The sequence below is a fragment of the Pholcus phalangioides genome, unplaced genomic scaffold (assembly GCF_987345545.1).
Source record: "Pholcus phalangioides strain wild (caught in Gottingen) unplaced genomic scaffold, Ppha-v1.0 ptg000027l_1, whole genome shotgun sequence".
Lineage (NCBI taxonomy): Eukaryota > Metazoa > Arthropoda > Arachnida > Araneae > Pholcidae > Pholcus > Pholcus phalangioides.
In genome coordinates this window covers 5,374,037-5,394,655 of record NW_028301617.1, presented here as the reverse complement: position 1 = coordinate 5,394,655, position 20,619 = coordinate 5,374,037, and the positions used below count along the sequence as shown (strand labels likewise).

The following is a 20,619-nucleotide window of genomic DNA, read 5'->3' as shown; positions in this document are numbered from 1 at the left end:
TGGCAGAGGACAACTCAGATTTCGAAAGATGGTGCTCGTGTACTCAAATAAAAAAACAGGAAAAGATTGCTCTGAAAATCAATAAAAGAAATCGAAATAAAAAAGAAATAGTAAATTTTCACCATGATATAAATATTTTGAAAAAGAAGTTAACTGAGAGAAAAATGAAAAAAAAAAAAAGGAGTCGGAATGGTGACGTCACATGAAGTTGATCCAAAAGACAACAACCACTACGAACTTTCCTTTGTTCATGTCCGAGTTGAATGCAGTCACAGTTAACAATATTTACCGGTATCTCGTTGATCGGCTTCGTAAATGCTTTTTTGTTAAGTAATTTCATACCTGTTAGTTCAAGATATATGTAGTCCCGTAAGAGTATATGCATTCATATATGTATGGTGGTAAATATGTCATATACAATTTAAATATTGTCCAAGTATATATATATTAGTGATTTTACATTTTCTGATTCATCAAATTCTTTCTCACTCTAAAAAACTAACAATCTAAAAACACCAACTTCGTATTTTTCTTATGGTTTGCTTCTTTTCTCGCCCTAGGTTGATGCAAAAGGATGTAAGGCAAGTCAAGTCAAGTTGTAAATTTTGGCGTCTATTTTGAAAAGTCAGAAGCATCGTTAGAATGGTGGTCGCCAATTAAGATTCTATCTTTCATGGATTCACCGATTCCTCGGACCTGATTCATCCATCATCAACTCTTCAACTGCAGGTCAGTAGATGCACGTGGGGCCGTGGATTCGGGACTCCTCCCCCTAATAATTTTTAGGATCTCTCGAGCTAAATTCATTAAAATTAATGAATTAATTTCTTGGTGTTTTCGGAACAGCTTCGATATACGGTCCACCTTAGCGATTTTTTTGGCGACTTTTTTCGGCGAAGAACCCATTCAAATATGAAAAAATATCATGAAACATAAAATATAATAGTATATTTAAATAAACAACAGCCCTGCATGTTGGATGCATAAATAAGTATATTTCTAGGTATAAAAAAATTAAAACCCAGACTTTTTCCGGATATCCAGATTCTTTTAAATAAACAACGACGGTCATGCATGTTGTATAAATAAGCATATATCTAGGTATAAAAAATTAAAACCCGGACTTTTTCCTGGTATCCAGATAGAACTGAGAACGCCGGCATTGGCGACTTATAGCACCCTTGGCGATCTGGATTATATTGGATTTGGCGGTCTGGATTATACAGCACCTGTACCCTTATAAATAAACAACGGTAGTTGTAAAGGAACAGCTGTCGTATGGTCTGCCACTTGGCGATTTTTGGTGCCGAGCATGTCTGCCGGCCTTGACAACTCCCCACCAATGCTGTCAGACACTAAGGATGCCGAAAAAAAAAATCATCGGCGTTCAAAACATAATAGAAATCACCAAGCATAAATATAGAAAAAAAATATCAGTTAAAAAATTACATCTGGACCATTTTTTTAATAATAAACAGATCCATGCATTAAAACTAAAACCCAGACCCTCTTTTTAATAATAAACGGGTCCGGGCATGTTGAATAAATAAATATGCTATTAATTAAAAGTAAAAACCGGATCCTTTTTTAATAATAAACGGATCCGGGCATCTTATATATAAATGTGAAAGTATGTATGTTCTTTATACAAATCTACAGTTTTAGACCGGTCGTCGCCAGATTTTGCATATATACCAAACAGGTCCGGGATTGAACCGTAGGATACTTTAAAAATTCGTCAGAGCTGGGCAAATGCCCGAAATGGGCGAAAAACTGTCGGGCAACAATAGTTTTGAGGCCTCAACAATTACTTCCGGAACATTTACTTTGGTTACCGCGGTTTCCAACAATGCTTTTCAGACGTGAATATATGCCTTTACAATGGTTTGTCACACTTTTAATTCGGTTATTATAACAGTTTATTCCTTTATAACGGTTTGTCACTTTTTCAATCCTCCCAGTAATTGAAGAAAACCCGGGAAGCGCCAGATAGTTTTGCTTGCCTAGGGGTCATTCAAGTATTACATCAACATCGATGGGGGTGGGGGGTTTCCGATTTGATGACAAGTGGGGGGGGGGTTTGGATGATGCTTACGTCATCAACCACCCTTCATGAAGATATGAAAAATTCTTAATGGCATCTCATTGGGTGCGCCAAAAACGGAAAACCTTTCGATAGTTATTGGGCACCTGAAGTAACATTCTACCTATTGATAAGTCCCCTACAGAGCCACTTTAATGATCTCTAAATGTTTCACGGATCCTTCAAGTGCTCTGATAATGTTTCCGGGCCGCTTATGTGCTCTGTGAAACTGTGCCCCACATCACTCAAGTGATCCGTAATTATGCCACATATCACTTAAGTAATCTGGGAATGTTCCGCAGGTAAATTGAGTGATGTAGAACCACACTGGGCCACTTAAGTGCTCTAAAACTGTGCCACATGTCACTCAAGGGATCTCTAAATGTGCCACAGGCCACTTAAATGCTCTGGAATTGTGCCACTGGTCATTTAAGCGATTTGTAAATGTACCGCGTAGTTCATTTTAACAAAATTAGGTTTGAGGGGGGGGGGGGCTAGTCACATCAGATAACCTTCAGGGCCACATTTGGTCTGTGTGTCAAGGGTTTACCATATATGGCTTAAAGGGTGGGTCGCAATCAATTTCTTAAAGAGAAATTTTGAGTTCTCACCCTTCAAATAGCATTGAAATTAACAGAAATCGATTATAATAACATATAAGGGAATTTTCGAAATTTCAATTTTTTAAAAAAATATTTTTTGCATTAAAAATATATTTTTTCGTCTGGGGGGGGGGGGAGAGGCTCACAAACTCCCTATGCCCCCTCCCGAGTACGTTTCTGATCCTACCAATATGAGGTAGGGGGCAGTGATGACGAAATCTTTCTGACAAGGGGGGGGGGAGGGTTAGAGTTGAAAATGACAGTGTGAACAAGATCAACGAAAAAATCCAAAAAATTATTCCGGGAGACTCCACATCTTACAAATAGGTTGACACTGTCACAGACACAGCGCAGATAGTTCTGTATCCTGCAGAATTTCTGAACTCTGGATATTCCGGGTGTGCTACCATACAACTTGACCCTCAAAGTCAGAGCACCTATAATGCTTTCAAGAAATTTGGAGACACCCAGACTCTACGCGAAGAAATTGCACAATTACATCATTGAAGCAACGATTTTAATTGCATGTGCCAAAGGAGAAGAAGTGTTCATTCCACGTATCCCAATCATCACTGAAGAAATGCCATTCACTTTCAAGCGATTACAGTTCCCGGTTCGTTTAGCTTTTGCCATGACAATCAACAAAGCGCAAGGCCAGTCGTTAGCAGTGGCAGGTATCAACCTACTTGAGTCCTGTTTTTCACACAGACAGCTTTTCATCGCGTGTTGGTAATCCCAAAAATTGAGCATCTACACACCAGATGGGAAAACAAAAAATATTGTGTATTCACAAGCGATTGCCTGAAGTTTTTAATTAAAATATTTAAAAATAAAAGTAATTTTTTCTTACTTTATGCAGAATAATTTTTTTGATTAAGAAATAATACGCTATACGTATATACATTTTTTACGAGGCGGGCAACATCGCCGGGTATCAGCTAGTGTTGAATAAATAACAAATATTCTATGCATTAAAAATAAAAACCGGATCCTTTTTTAATAATAAACAGATCCGGGCATGAAAAATTCTGTAGGTTCATTTTAAATAATAAACCGATAAGGCAGAAGGCATGGCAATGGATGAATAAGTAATAAATAGAACTAATTAATAAAACGGTATGATGCAACCTGTCCAGATAATAATCCAAATGACTTGAGCTACAGAAGGGAGGAATAATAATCCAAGAGAGAGACGCGCTGGAAATGGAACAACGGCTGTTTTGAATTTTTGAAAAAAACGCGGTGAACAAAAGAAAAATCCTGTTCGGCGAAGTCAGCGCCACCCATCGGAAACTGAAAAGATGTTAAAAAATACGGCAACCCAGAGCCCCATTATGACGGTCTTGGCGACTTGTTGCAAGAAAAAAGTCGCCAAAGTCGTTCCGTTGTAAATGTTATCCTGAAATTTCTTTACAAAGCTTGGCAAAGAAGGCATGACAACAAATGTTAAATTAATAAGAATAAAAATAAATTGGATTGAATACACCTAACCTGACCTGTCGACGGAAAAACAAATGAATGCACTACTTGAAATTTTAAAAGACGCAGTTGCAACGAAGAAAAAACAACTGGTGCCACACAAGGCACCCACAAACTGAAACGGTGAAATGGCTATTTGAAATTTCAAAAGACACGGTTGCAACAAAGAAAAAACAACTAGCACCACCTGGAATCCTGGATAAAAGAAAGATCTAGAACAAATAACGCAACCCAGCATCATTATGACGGCCTTGGCGAATCATTGTAACGAAAGTCGTTACTTCCTGGATTCCAATTTTATCTTTCCCAAAATAATTTCACCAGACAGATGACAATAATGATATGACAACTAACTATTTCATTTACTTAAGACTTTTATTTCATCGTTAATCTTTAGATTTTACAACAAAACATTTTAAGCCTGCACAACATGCATAGGTAAATTTTCTTTGAGTTTTAGCATTAATATATCAGATTCAAAACGTTCTCACTCAATCGGTCTGCTGATTACACCCTTCGGGATGTCATTGTCAAGAAGAATTCGAGCAGTTCACTTGTTGATTGATCCGTGCGATCTTCTGGAGTAAGGGAAGCTTCATAGCAACAGCATCACGCATCAGAAGAGACAACGAACCCGATGAATATTTTGTCGCAGACGAGAGCGACATCTCGTAGAGATTTCAACACAGGCTGAGCGATTTTTGACTAGAAGATGAAGAGGACGATCAACGGATCAAACGGTGCCGAGGCACCCTGCTAGATCATCAACTCATGGCTTCTGGAACGAGGCAGGGTGAAATGACCGTGTCTGTTCGCTACACACTACTGGCATATAAAGAAAAATTCCCAATCTCACGTTATTACCAGAACCAGTCCGTATCTAAATTTGGCAGTGCTAGAATCAACGTAACATTTGAGAAATTTACATATTCACATAAAATCTCGCCGATCGATCTCCGAATCAATGTAAAAGGTAATAAAAATGACTAGAAAAGGACCATTTCCGGCAGGGCCTAAACGGTAATGTTACATTATCATTACAAAAAATCATCATTATCAAAGCTGTTCCGTGTTTTCGTTTGGCTGAAGCCCAGGGCCTTGTTGGCCAACAATCCATCAACTTTGTTCTGTCAATTATGGTCATTTCCAAAAAAAAAAAAAAAAATTCCATCTTTCATATTGAAATGATGGTATTTAATTATTAATTTTTACAAATAGTTTATCTTCTAGGTAAAGAAGGGTGAAATTTCTTAACCATCGCCTCCACATCTGGGTTGTGAAATGTGTGTGTAGCTCAGAAAATGTGTGTGCATATACTGCAGATCGTAACCCATTGTAATTACAGCAAACTCTCTCTTCCAGAGGTAACATCACCTTTCAGAGATGCTGCTGTACCCTAATTTACATGGGTCCCAGTTCGTCAAAATCAGGGACCCATGCAAAAAAAATCAGAAAATTTTGTGCTTTTCTACATTTTTCGCAATTACTTTAATCCCTTACTTATCGCATCTGATTTTTTAATATTTCTTTTCGTGCAGACAAGATTTAGGTAACCATAAGAATTTTTGGCGATAATTCCACTTCAGATAAGAGGGGGAGAAAATCTCTACAATTTTACTTTCATTTGTGAAAATCGCTAGTGTGTTTAAAAAAATCCCTTTTATTCTTCTTTGGGGCAGTGGTGGCTCCTAGTCGGATATTATGGGAGGTGCAGATTTCCAAAAAATGTACTGCCTATCATCTATCGGTGATTATATGTAGTCAAGTACATGCAGGGCCGTAAATATGATTTTTGCCGCCCTCCACCAATTTAAAATTTGACAATTAATATACTGGTGTTCTTTGTTTCCCTTTAGAATTTGCCGCCTCCTAAATTTTTCCACTCGGGCAATCGCCTTGTCTGCCCCCTTTAGTTCCTGAGTACATGTACTATTTACAATTAGTAAAGTATTGCACTGCATTGAAAACTTTAATTTTTGTTTATAAAATTATTTTTCACATTATCTGTTATCTATGCAGTACAAAAATAATGCTCTATCAATGCAACATTTACGTAAATAGTTTGCGCAGTGAGCTTAAACGATGTCTTGACAAAGTTGGAAATCATCGTTTAAATTTGGCAGTTGCCATTGGCCATAGTTTTTGCAAATTGTGGAAATTCATACTCTTCTTCCAATATTAGGGGTCTGCGCTCAGCCAAAACTCTTTACAAAATTTCAGATCTAAAAAACGGAACCTTTACAAAATTCTGGACCTGAAAAATAGACCTTCACAAAATAAAAATTAATGAAACCATAAATTTGGAATTTCATTTCTTTTGTGTAGATTACTTCGCTTCCCTCAAAATTACTTATTTTTCATGAAATTAACGATCTTTTTCACAAAAACTGGAACCTACAAAAAAGGTCTAAACAGATGCCTGAATATTATGCTCTAATTTAAAAAGTGTATGAATTTCTATGATAAAGTTATAATATATATATATAGTATTCAAATATATTCTAACAAGATTATAAGGTACAACAGATTTAAAAGGTAGTAGTAGATTTGAAAAGAAAGATGTCAGCATAAGTATCTGCGGCGCTATGAGCATAATAACCTGTACAAACCGTCCCCCTTTCTCCCTCCTCTGGCTTTTAGACTACCAAAGGGTATCTCATAAAGCCAGGGAGGCAACGGCCCCTCCCTGGCTTTTGAAAATACATAAAAAATGGTGTATATATATATGTACATGTTGTTTGCCCCCCCCCCCCTCCTGGAAAAGTTGAAATGACAGCCCTGCGAAAACCTGAATTTAACCAATCCGTGTCAATCTCTCGTCAAAAAATTGTGACTATAGTCATGGTTCCCACATCTTAGAGCAGGGCCCGTAGGCTGGGCCCCTTTATGATGAATTTATAGTGTGAAAAAGCAAAAAAAAAAATTATGAAAATTGTCCCGGGCTCAAGGGCTAGAGCTTTGCCGCTGTGGTGGTCAAGTGGTCATAATGACGGACTCGCATCGCGAGGATCCGGGTTCAAACCCCACCGTCGCCATAGTGGTGGTCGGCTGAAGTTGGTTTCCTGTGGTTCCCAACTTCGATTCGCAAATGCGAGCCGATCTCCCCATTAAAAAGTCTCGCCACATAGAGCAACAGGCCTACAACAATTAATTATTCAATCATTACACTTCACTCATAGTTAGAAAAACTGGTGGCAGATGGCAGCACTACACATAACAAGCATTACACAGAAATAAACTTCACGTCAGTTTTCACTACACGTACACATACATTCCCGCATGTACCAATTCGTTAGAGGTTCCGCAGAGGAATATGGACGAGGTAAATGTGTGGTGTAGTAGTAGTAGGGCTAGAGCCTTGTCAGCCCACCCCTTGTGGGGGACCATGACTATAGTTTAAACCATGTCGGTGAATACCGCCCTTAGTGGAATAGAGCTGCTTATTCAAAATATGTATGATAGGGCATCAGGGTTAGGTTTTTGACCCCAGAAACTAACTCGGTATTAAAACTATCAAAATCTTACTGTCAATGATGTCAAATAGTTTTTTTTTAATCTGATAGATATGCTAAATAAAAAAACACTTACTTTTATGTAGATTAAGGGGTTTTATATTTGGAATTATAATTACTCTGATTTTGATATTTTAAATTTTCTGATCTGCCCAAAATTCTATTCCATGTAAAAATTCTCACACAGAATCTGTTAATACACTTAACTCATTTATTTTCATCTAAAAATTTCTTAGAGCTCAGTGTGTATTAATTCACAGAGTTTTAAAGAGTAATTTCAACCAAAGCAGAGCCAACAGGAATTGATACCCAAAGCATTTGTTTTGCACATTTAAAATTAAATGCGGCTTCAATTGGAAAACCATTGCATTATAAATGCTCGTGAATATACCATATCATAATGCAGAAGTAAGAGTAACTAAGTTTGACTAAGTTACAGGAGTTTCTTAAGCAACATTTACAAGCTAGCATTACCAAATTAAATGACATTTTAGTTGTACAATTTAGTATTTTGATCGCTAGATATATTTCAATGTTATGCACAATAATAGTATCTCAGTGATTATCTAGATAATTTAATAATAAACAGAAATCAGTTTAAACCGTCAAAAACCTGCCAACCCTGTTGATGATATGAAGAAGAGAAGAAGCGGCAAACAGAAATCAAAGTGTTTGTAACATTACCATTTAGGCCCCACGGAAATGGTCCTTATTCTAGTCATTTATATAGATTTGAATTTGTTTTACCTTATTTTTGTTTCTGAGATCGATCGGCGAGATCACGTGTCACCGATCGGCCGCCATCTTTACATTACCAGATTTTGATATATTTTTATGCAATATTACTTTTCTCTCTCTCTCTCTCTCTCTTGTGAGGATATGTAAATAAGATGTAAGTTCAGTGCCGTACCTTTGACTTTATGATTGGTTCCATCAAGAGGCATTATGGGAATGGTCTCATATAAATACCAGATGCTCGCTACTTCCAACTGATTCCTGCGTCTTCTAAAACAGTTACTAATTCTAAGACGTCTCGCCCTGTAGAGGCGTACGCCAGGTGATCTCTCAGTCAAAATAATGCATTAGTTGCAGAAAGGTGTGCTTCGGCACCTCTCGTCAGCAATGTTCCTGTGATGTTCAAAGGTCGTCGCGGTCTTGTCAGGCACATGGAATGATCGGTAGCCAGACCGACTGCCTCTAGGCCTCTCTCAACGTTTACCACCTGCTGTCTCCTATGCAGGTTGGCCTGTGGTTTCAACGGACACTTCAGGATGCAATTCCGTGAGAACTCGTCTCCAGGGTTTTCTCTGATTGTGGTGCATAGAAAACCAACGCTTAAAAGTGATGTTGTAGACTGGATTATGGACGATCTAGACTAGCATGTAAATTTCAGGACAAAGCGACGAGAGCGTTCTTTTACTGTGTCAAATGTTTAGAGAGAGAAAGCTAACTGTGATAATCCTTTTGATAAAATTCTAGTAGTTAACTGAATGTTTATTGTTTAAGGAATGTCTAAATTCTTTCATTGCTGTCGTCCATTCAATGATCACACTGGATTTAAATTAATAGTGAACTGGGAAATGCATGACAAACGTTGCATGTTTTTTCAGAAAACATCATCAACAATCGCTGCACCCGCTTTTACATTCCGTTCTACCTTTGTGTCACCCTTCTTATGATGTTCAATAAATGGGATACACAAAAAAAACCTATAATTTCGGTTATTTGTGGATTTCTCGTATTCACGGCCATCCCCGGAACGTAATCCCTGCGAATACGGGGGGGGGGCGGGACTGTACCGCGACTAAATGTTTGCGAAATTATAAAGGCCCACAAAATGGTATATTGAATAGAATTGGATCAAAACTCAGAAGGAAAAATATAGAATGGGCAAATTTTGGTCAAAGAAACAAGACAAATCATTAAAAAAATTTGTACTGAAGAGAGCAGGGAAAAAAACACAACTTGCACCTGTGTCTCAGCAGAAAAAATAATTACGTTTCTAACGAGGAATCTAGTTTGAGTCTCTCCTATTGTCTTTTTTTAAATGATTCAAACACATAATATGCACACTTTCATTTTGTTAAAATTATTTTTAAAAATCTGGAACAAAAAATTATATATTTTTGGAAAAAAAAAGTTTGAAAGGTGAATGTACGGGAATGGCCTATGTGTGGATGATGTCAATGAGCAAAGTCGCAACGTCCCATGTCATTATATCTGATATCATTGCATTTCACTGACGTTATAAACAAGGTTGGTTACATTTCTCTCTAAGCCTCCCTTCTCTTCCATGCTTTCTCAACATCATTGCCATTTCTAGTTGTGAAGTTCCGAGCATTGAGCTCTCGTCGTCTTCATAATTAAAGATATTTAACTGAATTTCTAAATAAACTTATTTTTCTTAATGTCTGTGCCTCTGATTGGGTGTTTTCCTTGATGAAAAACAAAACGAATCACATTGAATTAGAAGTTATGACTTCATTATCATTGAATTTTTTTTTCTTTGACAGGAGAATTAGTTTTTTTTTTTTCAATTTTAAGAAAACTTTCCCATGTCACTCATGTTACCATGGGGTAGTCACCCCTGCTCAAGTGGAATCAGACCAGACTACTAATTATTGAAGTTATAACCGAGTTGTCGCTATAACCGAGTTTGACTGTGCTGTATATTTTGCATTAATATAACATATTTTTCCTTTTTAGTCACATCTCTTGATGCTGCATGCTCTATCTGTTTGCATTTTTTAAACTTGTTTTCTGTTAAAGGTATATTGACTATTTTACCCTTTTCAGGAGGCGTAACTTGGTTTTTTTCTTCATGTTATTCAGTTACATTATGGCTGTTGTGCCTCACTATGAGCTAGCTAATTTCAAGTTGAGGTTTCGTCATTTTGAGTTGTTCATTGATAAAATGTCCAATGTTTAGTAAATTTACTGTTGTTACTTGAGTGATCTGCTATGTATTGAAACAAAATAAGGTAATAGTTTTCTTGAAGTAAGCAAATCCTCAAAAATTTCAACCAGATCTCATTTTTGTGAGGCCCTCTTCTCTTGAGGCCTTCTGGCTATGCCTGGGTGGGCCCATGCCTTAAGACAGTACTGTCGATGCTGCTTATAACATTCCAACTTGAAACGCCTTCCCGTTTAATATCACTCTTTTCCGTGGTCCAACAATTACTGATACTCATAGATATTTCCCACTTACAATGTTTTTATAACTGCTTCTTGGAAAAGCAGCATCAACTACATATTATAATCATTGTTGAAGTGATGATTTCAATATCTTGCTTACTGTATAGGGTGGCTTATAGAAAAGATTATGATAATTCTATCTTTTTCCAGGTAACCGAAGATACTTATCAAAATCTGAGGAAGATGATTCTGTACAAGTCAAAATGCAGCAACAGTATTTGCGACAATATTGAATAAGACAAGGAACTTGATAAATTACGAAGAATTAGTTTTCAACTTAAATACACCTCACCTTCGACATTCTTCTAACTGTTTTGAAATGGATGAATCATCTTCTATAAAGTCATATAACGGACAGGATGTAGATGGAGACAATTCTAGTTGTATTTGGAACTCGGCAACATTGAATGAGAGGCATTCTGAACCAATTTCTCATGATCGTTGCAGTACTAAAGATTATCCGAATAAGTGTGAGTGCTGCGGGAAAACATTTTCAAAAATCTATGAGCTGAACGTTCACAAGAGATTTCACATTGGAGAAAAACCATATAAGTGTGATTATTGTAGTAAGGCGTTTTCTCAAAACAGTGATTTAAACGTACACAAAAGAATTCACACTGGAGAGAAGCCACATCAGTGTGATGTTTGTGGTAAATGTTTTTCTCGAAGCAATAGTTTAAATATTCACAAAAGAGTTCACACTGGAGAGAAGCCACATCAGTGCAATATTTGTGATAAAGCGTATTCTCAAATCGGGCGTTTAAGAGAGCACATAAGAGTTCACACTGGAGAGAAGCCATACGAATGCGATGTTTGTAGTAAAACGTTTTCTCGAATCGGTTATTTAAATAATCACAAAAGTGTTCATTCGGGAGGAAGACGATATAAATGCAATGTCTGTAACAAAATGTTTTCTCAAATCCGTAACTTAAGCAAACACAAAATAATTCACTCAGGAGAGAAGCGACATGAGTGTGATGTTTGTGGTAAAAGTTTTTATCGAATCAGTGATCTAAATTTTCATAAAAGAATTCACACTGGAGAGAAGCTACATGAGTGTGATGTTTGTGGTAAAAGCTTTTATCGAATCTGTGATTTAAATATTCACAAAAGAATTCACACTGGAGAGAAGCCATTTGAGTGCAATTTATGTGATAAAGCGTTTTCTCGAATCGGTGATTTAAATAAACACATAAGACTTCACACAAGAAAGCCATATAAGTGTGATTATTGTAGTAAGGTGTTTTCTCGAAACAATGATTTAAACTTACACAAAAGAATTCACACTGGAGAGAAGCTACATCAGTGTGATGTTTGTGGTAAATATTTTTCTCGAAGCGCTAGTTTAAATATTCACAAAAGAGTTCACACGAGAGAAGCCGCATGAGTGTAATTATTGAGGAAGAAAGTTTTCTATAACTGGTAGTTTAACCTCTTCGTGTGCAAGGTTTTGGCAAGAAATTTGGATTGTGTCTATTAAATGAATCAATGATAAATCTGGTAACTTTGTTGTAACCCAACCACGTTAAAAAAAAAGGAAGATGGGAAAAGAAAAACTATATAAAAAGTATAATTGATGAAGTAGATAAGAGGGGGGTGTTTTTTTTTTGGAATCTTCTTTTCAACTTCACCTTACGTGTTCGATATTGCTCTTACATGTGTACATATATAATAGAAAGATAAATTACTAAGAAATAAGGGAAAGAGAGAAAGTTACTTCTGGAGATAATATGGTTATTATAAAGCTTCGCAATGGTGAAGATAGAGCAAAGAAAACTGGGAACTTGTTTGAATTTATTCCACTGGTGTTTGGACGTAATATATATGCCTGTGAACCCTTAATAATGCATTGAAACAAGAAAATGTTTATTCTTTGTTTATGAATTATTGTTTGTCTTTTTGCATGTTGATTTTGGATATGAATTGAGCAGTGAACATTTCATTTGTAAGACTAATCGAGGGTCACAATGTCTATGGGTTGTGTCCGTTTGATCTGATTTTAAAAACATAATTTTAAGGGACCTGTCGCATTTATTTTACAAAAAGACACTCGGAAATTTGGTAATGTTCATTTATTCTATCCGGAAACGAGGTGAAAAAGACATTTGATCATTTTTGTCGCACCACGGTCATTTTCTGCACATGAGGGCTAATTAGACCGGGACCTACAATTTATTTCTGATTTCGAGCGGCAGCCTCTTTTTTATGCTCATTGAGAGGTTGGTGCACTAACCTCTGTGTGGGACTCCCTAGGGTAGCTAAATTTTTCTGTGGTCATGTTGCTGTTTCTGTTGCACCCCTATGTCAGGAAAGTTTCTGACAAGGATGAACCGGGTATCAAACTCGCGACACCTCTAAACATCCTCTGGTACTTCAGCAGGGGTGGGAACTCTGCGCCAATTGCGCCAAAACTAATATCTTGCGCCATCCTGCTCCAATAGCGTATTTTCGCATTTTTCTGCGCCAAATAGCGAATTTTGCTTCAGTATGCCCGGAATTTCGGAAAGGACGCCAAAAAAATTTTGTTCCTGCTAGCCACGAAACGTTTCTTTACGAGAGAAGAGCGTGTTTTATTCCACTATACTTAAACTATCGGCCCCTGATCGGGCTTTCCATCGCAAAACCCTGATATTGTCCGTGATGGTGGAACTGAAGATAGTTTGCAATGTCTTTTAGCTTTAAAGTGCAAATTCGAGTGTTTCCGTTTAAAAAAAAAAGTCGCCACTGCAAGCCGCAGAAATTGCTGTAGTCGATTGTCATTGTGTTAAATCCCGATGTTTCGTGAAAAAAATTTTCATTCCGAGAGTAAAAAGCGCATGTCCGCCGAATTACGAAAGTTTAGAAACTTTGCCGAATAACGAGCGTTAAATCGCTAATGTTGCCGAATAACGAGCGTTAAATCGTCAATATCGCCAAATAATGAGCGTTAAATCGTCAATCTCGCCAAATAGCGAGTGTCAGATCGCCAATCTCGCCAGATAATGAGTGCTGATTCGCCAAACATCGAGTTGATTGTTCCGAAATTCTCTCCCATTTTGCAACAATTTCTTTCCAAGTATAAAGAAATTAAAAACTTATAAAATTTTTTTAGCTCATTTGAAGTGCTGCTGTTCAAGGCAGCAAATAGTGCCCACAGTAAGCAAAAATCATCTTAAATAGACAGGTGCAAAAAATTTTATAATAGCCGCTCTTTCAAACAAGGTGTCAAAAGCCTAAAACACAAAAATCAAGCTGACGAAAAGATGTTTGATAACAAAAGACAGTGCAGTTTTATTTTGAAAAGGGTTGAGGGTTAACGAAAATATTCTTGTTAATTTCACTGTTCCAATTTATAAATATCTGCTCCGAATCCCATATTTTGCTGCTCCAAATCCTGAATTTTGCTGCTCCAAATCCTGAATTTTGCTGCTCCAAATCCTGAATTTTGCTGCTCCAAATCCTGAATTTTGCTGCTCCAAAATGGACTTAGTCACTTCCCACCCCTGCTTCAGGCAAGTATCTTATCGACCTGGGCTACCGTGCCCCGGTAAAGAATACAAAAATGAGAAAATAAATCAAACTGTTCTTTCTAAGAGGGATATTTGAATACTTTTATTCATTGCCACTATCATCAGAAACCAAACTATTAAATCTCAAACGTCTTGCTTGATCTTGAAGCACTCTAATGGTATCCAGAAATGTCACCACACATTGATTGAGAGTCACAACATTAAACGCCATTTATGTTCAACATAATTTTCACGAAATAAATTGCATGGAGCCTCTGATCGACAGGATGGTGTAACGAACCGGCCATCGTTACATCCCGGATTCTATTTTTATCTTCCCCCCAACATAAAGTTAGCTTTTGCGAATGACAACAATGAAACAAACAATATTATTTATTAACATTAAAGTTTTTTACACTTCTTACAGCTTTAACCAGTTAAATGGATTGAACATCCCAAGTAGTCGAGTCTCGAGACGATGTCTGCTCAGCATCTCATGTGATGGAGGTTCTATGACGGCATCAGTCCTGCTTCGCTGTCCCCATCGAGGTCTCCCTTCTCCACGTGAGGAACACTAGACCAGGTTTTGGTGAAGAGTCGACCTCCTGAAGAGAAAGCTAATTCTCCATATCTTTCTTCCCACGGCTGCTGGGAACAAGAGCCGTAGATCCTTACGTTCAACCTAGTTAGACTGTAGACTCACCAGAACATAATGACGTAATCTACACGAGACGCCCTGTTAAGTGCTGAACTTTGTGTGTATTTTTAGGTCTGTCTTTTTTTCTCTGCATAGTGGTGGCTTTTAAGGAAAAACCTCCACACTTCAAGAACCAATCAGACAGCAGAATCAATAGCCTGTAAAAACTTAACATACTGAACAGTAAAACTCATTTACATATCATACGAAATAAAACACTATTTTCAACTTTTGACATATGGAAGTTGGCAACATAGAAAAGGTAAACATTGAAGATCTGGCCAGGGTCCGCAACAATAGTCTATTGCACATTGGAATTATCATGAAATTATTGACCAAAAAGTGGCCCACAGCCCACAAACAGCATGAAGGTAAAAACATTGCACACTATTCCTGTATAATTACATTGCAAAACATTTATCACAATTTGATATTGCACATTAATATTTATTTTTTTGAGTTCGATGACGATCCCGCGCTGAACCCCCCGCCGGCGATCCTCGGGACTTCCCATCATTAACTGGCGAGCCCCTCATGTTACAATGGCACCACAGTGCGACACGGTTCACAAATTCACTTGCCGATAGCAATTCTTCAACACCATTTTCAGAAACATCATCATGTGCTTCCATACTTATAAATACTGAGAAATTGGGACTCAAAACACTTGTATCCCGACTTGAAAATTCTCTTGCAGCAATTTCATCCATGTTCAAGTGAAGAATTCTATAAGTTATCCAGTTCGAAGGCCCCTTTTGGGTGGGTCCTGCACTTAACAAGAAGTTGGGAAGGATGATGAATCGCGAAAAACTACAGAAGTATTTATTTTTGATTAGAGATTTCTCTGAATCCTATTCTCCTATCAAGTACAAAATTATGTCACTCAAAGACCGCATCTCCAAAGAATGAATATCGAGTTGAATTTGAAATGCAGTGAAGCAACCTTGTTGTTGATAGTTGTAAAGGTTTGTTTTGTTTGGCTGTCAGCACATCCACTCATTATATAATTTTAAGCTGTAGTATATAATAAAATATCGTTATTTTTATACTTTTCTAACTTTTTGATGAGTTTTTTAATGTTCTGAATGCTTTTTGCATATTTGTAAATTTCACATTCGTGGTTAGTATTATTAGTAGTTGGTTTTTTTTGACTGAAATGAATTCATTAATTTAGGAGCAGTAAATGAGAAACACTTTTGAAAGAGATGTTTTGTTTTCGGAACTTCAAAATCATGTTTGAATCTCGTTTCAATTCTATTTCTTTTCCTCTGAAGCCAATCTTTATTTTTGGTCACAAAGTTTATCGTTCTGTAAATATATAATTATTGTCTGATGTGTAGTGTGTGTGTGACAGTTTATTTTTCTATTATTTTCAGTGTAGGTTTGTGTTAGTTTCATGATGTTACAATGGGTTTTCATGATGTTACTCCACTCCATGCACATAAACAGTAAACTATAATTGAGAAAACCCTTGCGTAAAAGACATCTTTCAAAAAATCCTCCCCTATCAAATACTTGAGCTTGTATAAAAAAGCTGTGTAAAATCAATTTTTTTTTTTTTTTTTTATCGCAATGAATATTCTATTCCAGGTCATCCTGTATGGTTATCGCCTAAATATTTGTATTCATGTAATCTTTGGCAGTTGCAGTTTTGTAGAACTGGCGGTTATGCATAATAGCCAAATGTCATTAATAAATTTAGTAAATGAAAAAAATCACTTTTACCAACAATTATGTATAATACCCAAGCGTTGTTGGGAAATATGATAAATTTCAAATGCATATTTACCAAATTAATCAGGTACACTTGGGTAGTATGTATCACCACTAAAAATGAAGTAATTTTTATGACATGAATGTCGCTCTCCACTTGTCAATACAAGATATACGGAAGACTGGATGTTGTGAAGATATTTATTATTTGAGATGTTAATTTTTTAAGGAAGGAAAAAACTCATCTCTGCCTCTACCGGGAGTCGAACCCGGGTCCCTCGATTGCCGGACGAGTGCTCTGACCACTAAGCTACAGAGGAGATAGAGATTTTCCTTCACTAGAGCGTATATATGCCGAACGGAACCGTGCAATGGACGGTGCAACCGATCAGCTAATAGCTCATGGACGACGAGCCACCAGATGGCTATATATATATATGACATGAATATCGCTCTCCACTTGTCAATACAAGATATACGGAAGACTGGATGTTGTGAAGATATTTATTATTTGAGATGTTAATTTTTTAAGGAAGGAAAAAAATATATATATACGCTCTAGTGAAGGAAAATCTCTATCTCCTCTGTAGCTTAGTGGTCAGAGCACTCTTCCGGCAATCGAGGGACCCGGGTTCGACTCCCGGTAGAGGCAGAGATGAGTTTTTTCCTTCCTTAAAAAATTAACATCTCAAATAATAAATATCTTCACAACATCCAGTCTTCCGTATATCTTGAAGTAATTTTTGTTAGTATTCATCAAGTTTACCAATGATGCTTGGGTATTATGCATTATTTTTTCCACTTTTACCATAATCAATGGAAAAAGTAGAAAAAATTATCGAACTTACGGAGCCGATCAGCAAATAAATTAAGTATGCATAATACCCGATTTATTACATTTAATGTAGCATGTATATAAATGGAAGAGTAGATCATCTTTGCTCAAGAATATTAAATCACCAACGAATGCGGCAAATACGTGAAAAATGTACAAACTCCTAATTCATGTATAACACGTGTACTAAATAATAAGACTAGCTGACTTTTCTTTGTGAATTCACCTCGGCACAATTCGAGAAAATGTTTCCTTTGGCATGTATCTTGGTGTGTTAAGGCCCCTACACACGTTCAGTTATACCTGTGTAGGCGAAGTCTCTGGAAACACTTCTAGGTGATCTGTGGGGATGTGTTTACAGTCTTCAATCTCTTTCTTCGCATCTGTCAATCAGTTCGGATTTTTTCAGTGCGAGTGCTCTAAAGTTCAAAATTTTCTAACATGATTTCCACAAATGATGCTTTGGATGTAGTTCAGAGTCGTAACTAGGCTGGGGCAACTGGGGCCTCTAACCGAATGGGCTAATCACAAGAAATAAACATGTATTTTGTATTTTTTTTTTCTTTTTTAGGGGGGGGGGGGGGCGCAAGAAAATATCTACCCCGACTACGGCCCTGGTTTTGTTGGATTGGTACGCAAAGGGGGAGTTTTGGGGTTCTAGCCTCTTCCCCAAGCCGAGATTATAGTGTTATTTTACAGGAAAAAACGTAAAACCGCCCTTTGAGAAGGAAAAAAATTGAAACCTCCCTTGAGAAAATTCTGCGTATGCCTATGGTTACGGCAGTAAAAGTTATTACTTCCAAAAAAAGACGGGTAATATGGTGCAAAGGTGGGTTAAGGAAAAGGCAACAATTTTTTCGCTCGTTAAATTATTACAGGAATTGAACTATGCACCGAAAAATTGGCATAATTTTCTCAGAATGGATGAAAATACCTATTCAATGCTGTCTCGACTGCTCTTCTACTCATCTTTTTTTTGTGTATTGTTGAAAGTACATTCCAGATTCCGAGAATAATCCGGATAAGTAACTTCTTTTAAAATAAAAAAAAAACTTTGTAAATTCGTGTCCGTGATTATGTGAGAATATTGAAAGAAAGGGAGAAAGAAAAGATATGTGCTTACTCCTGTAGTTAATAAACCATTTCTGAATTCTTCGCACACATTGTAAATAACACTCCCCAGTACTAATAATACACTAACTAGTACTAAAACTCCCCAGTTAAATAGATACTGAATTTTTTTATTCATTTTCTTATCCGTTATGCCTATACAACACGTATTGAAAAAATTTAAATTTTCTCATCAGTTGATCTGAGAGTTTATTTTTTGTTACAGCAGAGAAGCTCTTTACTTATTATCTCAGAACATTTTCCTTCATATTTTAGTTTGCTGGTTCTAAGTCTCTTTTTTGTTTGGCCCGGAAATTATAATTAATAAAATAAATCAGGGGTTCTTAACCCTTTTGTGTTTCACGGACCCTTTGTGCAGTTCAACTGACGGCTCCTACACACGCTCAGTTATGCCTGCACAGTTGGCCTGTACAGGCATAACTGCGCAGGTATGACTGAGCGTGTGTAAGGCCCTTTAGAGAAAAAAGAATAGTGTTCTTAATTTTTTACAAGATGGGTTTTTATGGGGTTTTTCCCGAACTTCTGGATAAATATAAGAATAATTAGAATCAATAAAGTTGGATCAAATACATTAGACTAGATATTTCCACTACATAGCTAGAATGTTTCTAGGTCTTGGCCAATGTAGAATTTCCTCGGGAGAATATGTGACAAGATCTCTCAAATGTGGGTATTCTGAGTTTCCCATGGAAATTTGTTGCAATGTCCCTGATGAACTGATCGATGGTCTGGTCAAATCCAAGATCACATTGAATGTCGACATTTCTGACAAACCATGGCTGTCTAGTAAATCTTCGGAGTGTTTTGTTCTCGTAAGCTTCGAGGATGTGACATGAGTAAGGCAGCAAATAGTGCCCTCAGTAAGCAAAAATCATCTTAAATAGACGGGTGCAAAAAATTTTATGACAGCCGCTCTTTCAAACAAGGTGTCAAAAGCCTAAAACACCAAAAACAAGCTGATGAAAAGATGTTTTATAACAAAACACACTGCAGTTGTTTTATTTTGAAAAGGGTTGAGGGTTAACAAAAATATTCTTGTTAATTTCGCTGCTCCAATTTATAAATATCTGCTCTGAATCCCATATTTTGCTGCTCCAAAACTACTCAGAATCCTGAATTTGCTGCTCCAAAACTGCTCAGAATCCTGAATTTTGCTGCTCTGAAATGGACTTTGTCACTTCCCACCCCTGTGGTAGATGGTGCTGCTTAGGTTCGAAGCACATAGCCAAGCCTGTGAAGTCGTGGCTTACTGCCAAAAAATTAGTTATAAAATGACCATGGCAGGATTGGATTTTGGGTTTATTGGCGCAAGGACCAATTAGGTCAAAATGTGCGAAAACAATTGACTAATTAAAAATAAGATGAAACGTATATTCTTGTCACGTTCAGAAAGTAAAACTATGCATGAAAAGTAAAAGAATGGCGTACATTGTAAAAAACTATATTTTGTTGTAAAAACCAATGGCTTTGATGAATTTAAAAATGTGAGATGCATCGCAATGAGCATTTAAAATGTCACAAAGTAAAAGATGATTTTGACCAAAAGCAGTCGTAAAATGATGATGATGTGAACAAGTGAAAGAATGAGCAATGGACTTAAACAATGGGGGCATTCTGGTTGACTCTCTCGCAACAATAGATATGATTGTGAGAGGCGACTGTGTCCTATGCACAAGCAGAACTTCCTCTTTTCGGTTAGTCCTGCAGCTTGAACACCAATGTTGGTCACTGCAGTCATCTGATCTGAATCCGAGAATCTATGGCAGGTGCTTAAACGTCGCTGTAAAGCTATGAAATTTTCCAATCTGGATGCAAAATTTCCGTTTTTTGCAGCAAGAATGGAAAACAACACCTACCAAAACTTTGAGTGATTTTGGTGGACTC

General features: G+C 37.0%; 1 protein-coding gene across 1 annotated transcript; it reads left to right on the top strand.

Annotated features, from left to right (window-relative positions):
• Positions 1-265: 265 nt before the first annotated feature.
• Positions 266-16,862, top strand: LOC149068238 (uncharacterized). Its single transcript, XM_089251480.1, has 3 exons — positions 266-369; positions 561-729; positions 11,022-16,862. Exon 3 carries the CDS (start codon positions 11,191-11,193, stop codon positions 12,256-12,258), a length of 1,068 nt encoding a protein of 355 aa, XP_089107606.1. The 5' UTR covers positions 266-369; positions 561-729; positions 11,022-11,190; the 3' UTR covers positions 12,259-16,862.
• Positions 16,863-20,619: the final 3,757 nt, after the last annotated feature.